This window comes from Drosophila sechellia, chromosome 2L (genome assembly GCF_004382195.2).
Source record: "Drosophila sechellia strain sech25 chromosome 2L, ASM438219v1, whole genome shotgun sequence".
NCBI lineage: Eukaryota > Metazoa > Arthropoda > Insecta > Diptera > Drosophilidae > Drosophila > Drosophila sechellia.
In genome coordinates this window covers 17,771,782-17,784,580 of record NC_045949.1, presented here as the reverse complement: position 1 = coordinate 17,784,580, position 12,799 = coordinate 17,771,782, and the positions used below count along the sequence as shown (strand labels likewise).

Sequence of the window (12,799 nt, the reverse complement as noted above, 5' to 3'; positions counted from 1 at the left end):
CTTATAAACAATGAGTAAAGTAATTAAATACTTTAGTTCCAGCGAGGGCGGGACGTAAATGAAATGTTTAGTTAAATTTTTAAGCAGTTCGAGGGCGTCGAAACTGTATGAATAAATAGCGTAATAAATACTAAATTAGTTCGTAAGCAAAGTGTGGGCGTGGCACTGCCTGCTACACGAACACTGTACATAGATTCCGATCAAAATAAGTATAGCAAAAATTTATAATGATATAGAAGTTTTGCAGCGTATAGTACATACATACTACATTCGTTTTCACCTACCAGATACACAGATACATAGATCTCTCAGTCAGTCTCTCTGTACCTTCTAAACAAAAAAGAAAACACAAGATGGAAATATAGAAAAATGCGCTTAGCCTAAGTAAACAAATTATACATACTAAACCAATATTGCAAGCCGAAAACCGAAAAATGTAAAACCGAAAAACCCAAAATCCAAGACAAAATCAATAATTGTACATTTTCTAAACCGAAACCGAATAATAAATTGTAAACACCTTTATAACGATTGCTAGCATGAGAATCTACTGTTACGTTTTGTACGATTTTGTATGTGTATATAGCATTTTTACCTATACGCTAATTTGTATGGTCATTATATAGTTTTCTAGCAAGCGATTCGAGCGTATTATTGTACTGGTCTGATGAGCAGATTTGTTGGTAATCACGTAGCTATAAGTCTGGCCTGGAAGGTCGAAAATAAATATCTGTAAAGTTTATACATATACGAATATGCCTAGATCTAGAAATACAACCGACTAGCATAGAACAACATGCATATATACACTACAACTCGATTCTCCAAATGTCCTACACTTATTTGATCTCTTCCTCAGTTTGAAATTGAACAGAAACAAACACACAATCTCAAACACGCATATGTCAAACCAAATTGTAGTTAAAAACTTGAAAATGGTAAATTGTTTAGCGAATAAAACTCTAAAGGCAAACCAACTGCAGTAAATATAAAACCAATTAAAGAAAATAATAAATTGTTTTATTTCTGGAACTGGTGAAACTGTGGAATTTGGAACATAGGGGGGTTTTTTATTTATTATTTTATTCGGTTTTTATAGGTGAATTCTAAATAATAACAATAGAAAATCCTATAGTCGAGTTCCCCGACTATCAGATACCCGTTATGCGGACTCGAAATTTCATCATAATTCTGGGATATAGCTAGATATTGGGCAAAGAAATGAAAAAAAATGTTAAAAATTGGGCGTAAACGGTTTGGTGGCTTTAGGGCGTTAGAGTGGGCAAGTCGACAGAAATGTACACGATTACTAAAATTATGAAAAAACTTGCGCTGAGGGTATGTCTCCAGAATCTGTATGCTGAATCTCTTCCTGAGATCTCGACGTTCAAACGGACAGAGGGACATGACCAGGTCGACTTGCCTATTGATCTTGATCCAGAATATATATATACGGAATATACTCGGCGGGACAGTCGGCTGGTCAAGTCGGCGGGACAAGTCACGGTATGTCAAAAACTTTTTTACATTCATTGTGTTCGAAACTGGGCTAGATAAATAACAGCCAACGTGCATAGATAAAAAATCGCATAAAATAGCCATGTGGGATTTAATTATAAAACAGCTTGTGAAGTTAACTTATTGCGGTGCTAGCTTTATCATTTTAAGAATGTTCTTTCATATGTATAGCCATAAAATAGCCATGTGGGATTTAATTATAAAACAGCTTGTGAAGTTAACTTATTGCGGTGCTAGCTTTATCATTTTAAGAATGTTCTTTCATATGTTCCTTTTAAGTTAATTTAAATTTATTAAAATATATTCGTAGTCTTCGTTCAAACCCATCCTTAAGAAATACTAAAACTATCGGCTATAAAGATACCTGTAAATGGTCACATTGATATAACGGCAAGACCATATGTTATTTTGTGGCGATGGTCACACAGAAAAGTTGCACCAATATATCGTTTTGGAATTTTATACAAGGAACTTAAAAAGTAACAGTCAGTGCATGATTAGGGATTTGAGCGCCTCAAAGACCCACAGCCAGATCGAATGGCGTCCGAGGAGCGGGATGGGGATGTCCTGCTGCAGTTGCATCCCGAGGAAGTCGTGGACACAGACACACAGCTGCCCGAGGAAATCGAGCGATGTTCTGGACTAGATTATAACGATTTTTTCTGGCGCTACATGCACAAGAACATTCCGGTCATCATAGCCAACGTGTCTAACGACTGGGAGTGCCAGAACTGGACTGTAGTCAAGTCTAGTCCAGAGTCGCGGGATCTCAACTCCAATCAGAGTGCATCTTCCATCAACTTTGACTACCTCAAAACCAAGATCAGCAATGGCCCGGTTCCAGTTGCAGATTGCAATTCGTCGTATTTCAATAGTCACACCAAACTGGAGCTCAACTTCCACGACTACCTGGAGAAGTGGAGGAGTAGCATCGAAAGTCAATCGTCAGCTGCGTGGACGTCGGCGGAAGTGAATAGTAATGTGGTTCCGACGAGCAGGGACAATCTCTACCTCAAGGACTGGCATCTGGCTGCCCAAATGCCGGGCTATAACTTTTACAAGGTGCCTAAATACTTTGCCTCCGACTGGCTCAACGAACAACTGATTCAGCAGGGGAAGGACGACTACCGATTCGTCTACATGGGGCCCAAGAACTCATGGTCTATTTAGATGCCTTACTTGGTTTTCTCATGCTAATTTACCTTCCACTCTAGGACCTCCTATCATGCGGACGTCTTTGGCTCCTTCAGTTGGTCCACCAATATAGTGGGCCTTAAGAAATGGCTGATAATGCCGCCGGGAGAAGAACTCAAACTCAACGATCGCTTGGGAAACCTGCCCTTTAGTATAGACGAGAAAATGCTGGATGAGCACAACGTGCGATATTACACCATTAATCAGCGCGCCAATGAAGCTGTGTTCGTGCCCAGTGGCTGGTTTCATCAGGTGTGGAACCTAACAGACACCATATCCGTCAATCACAACTGGTTCAATGGCTGCAACATATCCATGGTCTGGCAGAACCTTAAGAACAACCTGAAGGCCGTTTGCAATGAGATCTCCGACTGCCAGCAGATGGACAACTTTGAGGCCCACTGCCAGACAATGCTGAGGGCCAGCTTTGGCATCAACTACCTCGATTTTATAGAACTCCTGGAGTTTATAGCCGCTCGCCGATTGGCAGAGGGAACCGTAGCCACCAAATTTTTACTATTCGATAGCTACACAATGAACGACTATCATGTGCAATACGATCTCGAGTGCTTAAGTAAGATCACCCGGACTCTGACAGAGGATCCGACTATCCAGTGTAGTCCCCTTCTATTAGAAAATCGCTGCCAGAGATTGCTCGCCCGTTTAGAGTTTTAGAATAAGCATAGCGCAAATGCCTTGGCATATTTTTATACCGTACTTGTATTCATATACAACCGAAAGTCGTAATATTTTAATACAGACATTTAAACACCAACTACTACTCGCCCTCGGGCCATGTGAACTGCCCCTCGGTGGGTTCCGTCCTTAGCCAGAAGCATTGGTCGATGACCTGGAAACCCAGTTTACTGAACATCCCCGAAGAGGGCTTATTCGAGGGGCCCACGAGAGCCATTACATCGTGACCTTGGGCAGCTAGGCGGTATGCTATTTCCCTCGTCACCACACTGCCAAATCCGCGACGCTTGTGCGAATCTTTCACTTGCAAAGCGCCCAAGTAACCGCCTTGTAACCTACAGATTTTGAAATCAGGTAATGTGTCTTTATAGAAATAAATTTGTCTCACCTAATGCACCAGGCAACTAGTTCCTGAGTGTCTTCCTGGTACAATCCAACACTGACGCACAGGCGAATCTGCCTTTCTACGAAGAACAAAGAGCCCTCATGATGATTGGGCCACTCCGCGTTGACCAATGGAGCATCTGCCACGCTCAACGATTTTAAAACAAATCCAGTCGGGGGTCTACAAAACTTAGATCATATACAACTCTTTATGGTAAATAGATTATTATTTCTTACTCGACTCTCAGCTTGAGAGCGTCGTCGGCTTTCATAAAAAACAAATTCGTGCAGTCCCTGAACACCAGATCCAACTTCTTGGACTCCACCAGACTATCCAGGGCACCAATGTGTCTGGAGGGTATTGAACTGCATTTCAGACCCGTCGACCAGTCCAGCAAATCCAGAGCTTTTCTAACAAGGCCGTTTGTGTTGTTCAAGCAACCTACGAATAGTTGATAGCGATCCTAAGAGAGGGCCGCCTCTCTTAGTGAGTTTTTTACTCGGGTAAAATGCAGTCTAAACATGTATGAAGAACTCACCACTATGACAAAAAGACCTTCATCTCTGGCTTGTTTTGTATCCAATGTGTACATCTTAATGTTCCTCATGTGGGGTTGTTTTTTCAGAAATTCCACAAAGTTATCAAGGCAGTAGTACTCCTGGCAATATTTTGGCCAGCTTTGCTTGTAGAGCTGTTGGAACTCCTGGACATCTTTCAGCCCAATAACTTCTAATCGAGTACCCATTTTGGTCAAGCGAAACAATCTTCCCCTCCGAGCAACCGAGTGAAAATGGCTCGTTTGATTGTTGTTTGGGTGACTTAATCATTTATTTCTCTTCAGGCAATCTCTTCAAATCGTTAGATTCTCTTACGTGTGGTTTTCTTTTGGCCAGCGAGTCCATTTTTTCCCAGCTGCTAAAACTTATCAGATTTAATAATTTAAATCTACAAAAAAATAACATTTACAGATAAACACAAGCCCTTAATCTTATCGAACTCCTTTTGGTGGCTCCGTCATCAGCCAGTGACACTGGTCGTTGATTTTGAAGCCCAGTTTGGTGAACAGGCCCAAGGATGCCTTGTTTTCCGGAACAACTTCGGTGATTGTATCGCGTCCCAGCAGAGCCTCTTGTCTCGCAAATTCCTTCACAATCAGTTGGCCGAAGCCTCTGCGTTTGTACGACGTCTTGACCTGAAGGACTGCCAGTAAGCCATCTGGAGCCCTGCGAAGTAATAGTAATTGTGAATTTATTTCCAATTGAATGAATTTCTAAGGATTACCTAATGCACCAGGCCACGAGCTCTTTGTTTTCCTTGTTGTACAAGCCCACACTGGTGTCATACAGAATTTGGCGGTGGACCAAGGAAAAGGAATCCGGCTCACTCCATTCCCATTGATCATTAATCACCTGAGCATCCTGTATATCCACAGGCTTAAGGGAAAACCCGGCTATAGGTCTGTGAAAGTTTAGATAGGTTTTCTAGGCACATGCACTATATTTCCGGATGAACTTACTCTACTTGGAATAGCAGGGCTTCCTCTTTGCTCAAGACCAGGGAAAGTGTTACACAGTCGAGATCTAGTTTCAGATTCTTCGCTTGAATAATGTCGTTGGCAACATTGAAATACCTTTTGGGCATTGAGGCGAACTGTTCGCCTCCATAGAGCTTAAACTTGAGTAAGGACTCCTTGAGAAGGCTTTCTGATTGTTCAGCCTCCAGGTAGCCAACAAATATCTGATAGTGATCCTTTACGATCCACATAACAAAAATAAAAAAAAAGATCGCACAAGTTCAAGATCAACCAATCGCATTCATACCACGATCACAAATATTCCGAGCTCCAAATTGGGAAGAGCATAGACTTGCACATCCTTCAGCTGATCGTCCTTTTTATAGAGCTCCAGAAAGGTGTCCAGGCAGTAGTACTCCTTGCAGTATTTTGGCCATTCCCGGGTGAAGACACGCTTCAGATCACCCAACTGCTGAACGCCGACCTGCTGCAGACAATCCATTTCGGAAACTGATCCCTGGCATCTAGACGGTGATTCCATTTATACACTGAGATAGCAGGGCACCTTCTAGATATTTTGCATATTAGCCGCTGTAGACTTTCTGTATCTCTATTTGCTGTCTGGGCCTATTCCCTGCCGGATCAAGATATCCGAAAGCCTTTTGGCTTGAATGTGATCAGAATCATTTGTTTAGTGGCAGTTATAACTGAGTCAGCAATGGGTATTGTGGGCATTGCTGGCGATATACTAGCATTCAACTGATTGCACTCTTACTTCAAGCGAAACAACCTTCCCGATCAAATATCCAAATAGAAGTGCAGCTCGTCAAGCATCATCTGTACTTTGTATGAAGAATATATTTCCTTAAGTTTACAACTACAGAGGTAGATTAAAAACAATTCATTGGTAAGCAATCTCTGGCCAATTATACTATTGGTTTTCTATTCGCCGCATGGCCAAAAAATCTGGCCGCCTCTTGCTGGCTTAATCATGCTCCAGTAGTAGTGTTCGTCCTGGATCAACCTGAAGTTCAGTTTCTCGAACACACGACAGGCAGCACTGTTGTTCATATTGACCAAGGCCGTAATATCCTGCTGAAGATCGGTTGCGATTGCTTTGGAGATGGCGGCGGCGACTACTAGGCCCAAACCACGACGTTGGTGGGTTGGTAGCACTTTCAAAGCTCCGAGGAATCCACTTTGCAGTCTGGAAGACATGGTTAAAGATACAATACAATTCCGAATTCAGTTTCTTCGCACCTCAAGCACCAAGCACATAATGAACCGGACTCCTTTTCATACAATCCCACATTGGTATTGTATGTTATAAGCACCTGGATGAGCTTCAGCGAGCCAGGATGACGAGCTGACCAAAGATTGTTTATAAGATTTGCATGTTCCAGCCGCACTTTGTCCAGGTAATAACCATCCGGGCACTGGATTTGCAGTCTCTCTGCCTCCTCACGGTTCAGGATGTACATAATGGTGTTCATTTCTCGATCCATGTGGAGCCCGAGGTCCAGAGCCACCTGCTTGTAGATCTTGTGATGGATCTCATGGATAGCACTGACTTTGAAGCCTCCCGACCAATCCAATTGTTTCAGCGCAACTTTCAAATCCGATTTTTGCTTGCTCAAGTTACTGAAGAAAAGTTGATACCGATGCTGAAATGAGAAGTTATCAATAATGATACTCAAGAGTTCCTAAGACCGTTTCCACAGACCACCAGTATAAACAATCCATCGCTCCTCCAATCATTATCAAAGGTATAGAAGCTAAGATGCTTCAACGTCGGGTTTTGATGCAACCATCGCAAGTAGTTGTCCAGCCAGAAGTAGCCGACACAGTTGCTTGGCCAATCCTTCAGATACAGTATCTGAAGATCCTTGGCAACTGTCCCACAGTTGCCATGCCGAAGAGAACTTCTTGATTAGCTCGGAGAGAATTTTTATACCCTTGTAAAGGTATCACGATTTTATGCCACCATTTCAAGCTAATATATATGAAAGTATATTAGCTATGAGCTCATAATTCCTGTGCCATGTAAATATTTTGCTTAGAAATATAATTTTCCATAATGAATTTCACAAACATAATAAAAATATTATTAGGGTTTAATGTGTAAAAGGAAATGTTTATTATAGTAATGAGTATTTATAGGTTCGTCTATCTTTAGTTTTTATTATAACGTATTTGTAAGACCTGATCGCGAAAATGAAAAAACGTTAGCGGATTAATGACCAGCAAATACTATACTAAATATTTGTTAATTGTAATTGTCCAATGAAAAATTTACTTTTTCATAGGCCAGTTTTTTTTTGAGTGTAATAAGCTCTTGTTTCGGAATTTCTTATTTTAATTTCCTAATTATGGATTTGTATGCTATAATATATTTTTCTGTAGTCGGCAGACGTAATATTTAATAATTTATTTGACCAAATCAAACAATATGTTGGGTAGGAAAACATGTTTTTAAAATACAATTTCAAAAAATCTACGGCACAATGAGTTCCACATTTTGGAAACAAATCTAAACAAACTAGAGTTGTGAAATCAGATTTTTATCACTTTGATTTGATTTGATTTTTTGAACTCTTGATTTTTTAATTTTTCAGAACTTCCAATAATTTTGTAATTTCTGAGAATGAGCAGGGCTGCCGTCCTAATTTCTAAGGATGTTAAGCGCGGCCATCCTGATTTGTAAGGATATCAAGCATTGCCGTCCTGATTTCTAATGATGTCTTGGGTGGGAGCCCGTGCTAGAGAATACGAATACCAGTATTTTAAAACGCGACCATTTTCCAGTTTCACCACTATTTCTAGCGATACTGTGCGCCCCACTTAGCCGAGTTATCCACCCGATAGAACCACTTTTTCCGTGGCCATTGTGGAATTTTTAATGGGTCGCAGTATCGATGGCGATTCCGTCGGCAGTCACACTGGAGAAACGGAACGAAGTGGACGCAGTGCGAAAGATACAGATACTTTTCGGGGAAGCGATACTTCTTCGGATTCGTGCGTGGTTTCGTTGCGTCGAGAGAAATTGCACAAATTAGTGGAAGTGCACACTGTCGAATGGAAATAGTGCAGTGCCATCGCAGATCGGAAAGTGCAATCAATTAGTGTTTGCAAGTGTGAGTGTGTTTGTGCCAGCCAAACGGAGGAGATAACGTGAAAAGGGAAAATATCTAAAGCAAAACTAAAATATGCTTAAACTACGGTTTAGCCAAATTGCCAACTAGCCAAAAGTAACGAGCACACCGAAACCAAAAGAAAAAAGCCAACAAATCAAAATAGAGGTAAATACAAAAAACTATCTTAGGTGTTTACCACATTCTGGTAATTTGAATTCCCTCAGCCGCTCGCTGTTTGCATAAATTACTAAGCAAAATAAATAGTTGCCCTGTTTGCTATATAATATTTGCAAATGCCATTGATAAATTTATTGGGAAAAGGCGCAATATTCCGCGAACTGGTCGTAAGGGGAATCGCTACAATATATACCGACAATACACATATATATTTTTTATATGTTCGCTGAGCTCCATGGGCCCAAAAGAGCGATACGAAATTCCCAGAAACGCATTTTCTAATTTAGACCGATTTCTGAGAAGTGACAGACAGCCCAGGCGAACCAGCAGATACAAAGATACTCGTACTCGCACTCACTCTCACAGATTCACAAGCGGACTCGCACACACACACAGGCACTCGGAGTGGTTCGTGCGGCTGTGTGTGTGCGCTTGTGTGATGATGTTGGCAGCCAGCTGCCGTTGTTGCTGTTGTTGTTCTTGTTGTTCGGGCTATTGAATGAAAAATGCTGCTGCAAACATTTAACACCGCAAGCCAAGCTGAAATGAAGCTGGCCCTCACACAGACTCGAAACTGAAACGCACACAGCGCCACACGGCACGCATACAGATGCAGATGCAAGCGCACGAGCAGATGCGGATACAGTGGAGCCTCGCCAGAGGCGCGCGCACCCACGAGAATACACAACCACTTACTCACATTCCACTCCGCGTTTTCCCACGCCAAACATAACCATATCGAATATCACTGATAACATGAGCTGTCAAAACTTGTATTGATTAACCCCTGTTGTGCTTGGCGCTCGAAAGTAACTTCCCGGTAACTTAGTGAAATAATTAGGAACATCTCGTAGGAAATATGTAGTCTATATAATACTTATTAGTTTTTGGAAAAGTGTCTATGCAGATGCAAGGATTAATAATTGGACTCCCACACTTAAAATAGTATCTTTAATTTATAGTAAATTTAAAAATGATGTAGGGTTAAATAAAATGATAGGAAATTTAATTTGAAAAGGGTATTTAGGTATTAAATATTATAAAAAAAATAACCCTGTTTATAACTATAATCTCACTGATGGTTCCATCAAACTACCTTTCGTTCTCATATATAATTAAATTAATTAAAAAAAAAAATTAATTAAAAAATAAAATACCTTAAATATATTTATACATATATAAACATCTACTTTGCTTAGCTTTTATTAAACTCAAGACGTAGCTGCTTAAGTTTCTCGCACTGAGGCTTCACTGTACGTGCACTGCTCTCCCAGCCGCACCACTACCAATATCGAGGCCTGGTTGCTGCTGTTATGGCCTATAGCAAAGTGGTTGTTGTTGCTGGGCCCCGCTGTTGGCCATGGCTTCTTGCTAAAGGTGTATGAATGTAAAGGTGTAGCGGCTGAATTCGGCCGAAGCCGTACAACAACAATGGGTTAAGGAGAGAGGGAGGGCGGAGAGGACGGTTGGTAGGGGAACATGGGAACATTGGTCCTCCTCTTGCTGTTGTTGTAGTTGTACCCTTCGGAAGAAAAGGTGTTATTAACTTGGTTTGTAATGCGTCAAATTGTTCTTGTCTGCGCTCGTTTCTCTCTGTGTGCCTGTGTACGTATGTATGTCTGTCTGTATGTGTGTGCACTTTTTGATTATTCTTGGTAAAACCCGCTTTTACCATCTTCTTCCGCTCATTTCCTTGAATTTTCGTATTAAACTCGAGAGCGTTTTCAATTTTTTTTTAATAGCTTTTCACGTGAATTGGTTTCTCGAACTCAGGATAAGTGCAGTGTGAGTGCTGGAGCGGGACAGCAGCTGCCCCGAGGGAGAGGCACATAGCGATCTTGCGAAAAATGCCAAATTGTCTGCCCAGCAACGAAATAGGCTCTCTCTATCGCACACCAATCATAGGTAGACTGTTGGCCTCTTTCTCGCACCCCCACCCACCATCTCTTTATCTCTTTCATCCCATTGTTGTTTGTTTTTCCTTTTTTTCGATGAGATTTTTCGTCGGAAATTTGTTATTGTTTATTGTTAATTGTTAGCGTGAATTTGTTCAATTGAAACGCAATGCCAAAAGTGAAATGTGGGCAAAACACTCAATTGTGAGTGTGTGAGTGGATCTCGAGTGGGTTTTCAAAGGTTAACCAGGGGAGGGGGGTATTTCATATGGGGTTGTTTTACAGGGAACTCTGCAATCTATTGAAAATTACAAACACATATGCATGCTTATTTTCACAGTTATAAAGTCACAAGAGTTCTGAAACAACATCGTAATACTTTAGCACATCGGATTCCCCAGAAACTGTTCCTATATATCTACATATTTGTTCACATAATCTCGGTTACACCACACAGAACTCTAATAAGTAGATTTTCCGCAATTCTGACTTGACTTGTTTCCGTCGAATAGCAATTACATCGAAGCCACTGCAATTGCAAGCAATTGTCATGACTATCCAGAAAAAATATAATATCTGCTAGAAAGTGAAAAACTGAGTATTTCAAAATATCATACCCCTATTATATTTACATATATGTTATGTATGTTAAAAACGTCTCGAATAAACATTAATAATACATATTTGTATATAATCTAATATTATAATATTTATCAATTTATGTATTAACCCAATTGGTAGCATGACCCATAAAACTGGACCGTTCATTGTGTAAAAAAAAGCAATTAAATCCGAAAACCAGTTCGAGTGTGTCTTATGTAAATGTTTCTATTTGATGAGCGCGTTTCGAAATCAGAGATACGAAATCCCTGAGCAGCATGCTTGTTTGCATGGCCAATAATAACAATAAAAGTAATAATAATATCTAATGACTTGACCTTACTCCCCCAGCTGTTTTTGCCCCCGTCCTTATCGTTATCTCGGCGCATGTCAGCCTGCACGCCCCTCACTATCCTCGCCACCCACTTCACCCCATCTGCCCGTGCTTACCTACATATTTGCTTTTCCCTGGAAAAGCCAACGAAATGCTTTTGATTGTTCTTAGAATTCCGTTTCGCTTCCACTTCGCAAGCGTTTCTGTTGATAAGCGAATTTGTTTGTGAGTTGAATATACATAGTATATGGCTAGTGTTGATTTCGCGGTTCGTAGTAATTTATCAATGAATTCGTATACTGTGTGTGCCGACTACTGACTACTTATTGGCAAAGGTTGATTTAATTCTTGAGATAGCTGATTTCGTAATCGCTATATTTAAAGCCTCGCAAGTACATGTGTGTTTAATCAATCACGTTTACGACCCATTGTTAGCTGCCATATTGGTTAATAAAAGGCTAGGTTACTGGCCCACGGGTATTCAGTTAGGAACTCCGTTCGAGACCTAAAGCAGGTAAATCCAAACACCTTAATATTGATATTGATTAATTTACAAATGGTAGCAGAATCGCAGCAGTCACGTTTCTATGAACTTGGGGTAGGTAATGCCTTTCGAAAGTCGAGAATTAGTTGGGATTAACGTCATCATTCAAAACAGTAACGGTTGGAATTTTATGCCTTCTAATCCCTTGTGTTTAAAATTCGAATACATAATTAGATATGCTCAAGCTATGAGCTACAGTTCCCCAAACTACTAGCTGTGCTATCTAAACTTTGGCGAAATACAAATGTATCTGTGTGATAAGTCCAGAAGCTAGCCACGAGTCCGCCGTATTTGTGAGATAATGCGATTGTGATATGACAATGCCTCCACAACCAACTCCTCAAAAAAAAAAAACACAATATGTATTCAGTTAGTTGGTGTTCCGTTACCGTTTCCGTAACAAAAGTTCCGTGAGCCCGTGGTCATAACTTGGGCTCAGCCGAAACAGACAAAAGGAGAGCCCGTCGACTCGAATGTATCTGGGGAAACCATCTTTTTATTTTGGCCAAAGGCGAAAAAGGGGAAAAGAGCTAGATACATTCGGGCCTAACCCGGACCTGGGAGCGAATTAAGTTCAATTTTCGTTAGTGCTTTCGTTTAATCAGAAAACCGCACACAGATACAGATACAGATACAGAAACTCCATGACTTCACCGGCATGTGAGTACCGTGTGCATATTTTCCAGGAATTTTTCCGCCCATATGAATGCGAGTGTGAGTGTGTGCGATGGGTTTATAATGGAGCTCTGTGAGTCCGCTGTGTGCGAATTTCCAAGAAATCGCCTCTCTTCACATTAAATGTTAATATT

General features: G+C 40.9%; 4 protein-coding genes across 5 annotated transcripts; 1 reads left to right on the top strand and 3 right to left on the bottom strand.

Moving 5' to 3' along the window:
• Positions 1-1,931: 1,931 nt before the first annotated feature.
• On the top strand, positions 1,932-3,490 carry LOC6614534 (2-oxoglutarate and iron-dependent oxygenase JMJD4 homolog). The gene is made up of 2 exons (XM_002038929.2): positions 1,932-2,678; positions 2,733-3,490. Exons 1-2 carry the CDS (start codon positions 2,056-2,058, stop codon positions 3,385-3,387), a joined length of 1,278 nt encoding a protein of 425 aa, XP_002038965.1. The 5' UTR covers positions 1,932-2,055; the 3' UTR covers positions 3,388-3,490.
• Positions 3,415-4,561, bottom strand: LOC6614533. Its single transcript, XM_002038928.2, has 4 exons — positions 4,332-4,561; positions 4,030-4,256; positions 3,797-3,973; positions 3,415-3,743 (listed from the first exon to the last, which is right to left on the bottom strand). The coding sequence occupies exons 1-4, from the start codon at positions 4,536-4,538 to the stop codon at positions 3,491-3,493; spliced, it is 864 nt and encodes a 287-aa protein (XP_002038964.1). The 5' UTR covers positions 4,539-4,561; the 3' UTR covers positions 3,415-3,490.
• A 35-nt stretch (positions 4,562-4,596) lies between these two features.
• On the bottom strand, positions 4,597-5,831 carry LOC6614532. 2 transcript variants are annotated; one of them, XM_032725987.1, is made up of 5 exons: positions 5,614-5,831; positions 5,310-5,542; positions 5,075-5,251; positions 4,760-5,016; positions 4,597-4,705 (listed from the first exon to the last, which is right to left on the bottom strand). In XM_032725987.1, the coding sequence occupies exons 1-4, from the start codon at positions 5,806-5,808 to the stop codon at positions 4,782-4,784; spliced, it is 840 nt and encodes a 279-aa protein (XP_032581878.1). In that variant the 5' UTR covers positions 5,809-5,831; the 3' UTR covers positions 4,597-4,705; positions 4,760-4,781. The 2 variants fall into 2 exon arrangements, with proteins under 2 accessions (XP_032581878.1, XP_032581872.1); XM_032725981.1 differs by having other exon boundaries at positions 4,705-5,016.
• Positions 5,832-6,040: 209 nt separating this feature from the next.
• On the bottom strand, positions 6,041-9,354 carry LOC6614531. Its single transcript, XM_032715252.1, is given in 5 exon segments — positions 6,041-6,513; positions 6,567-6,970; positions 7,030-7,196; positions 7,199-7,240; positions 9,318-9,354. Coding segments are annotated over 5 exon segments (915 nt in total). The 3' UTR covers positions 6,041-6,248.
• Between the last annotated feature and the right edge of the window lie 3,445 nt (positions 9,355-12,799).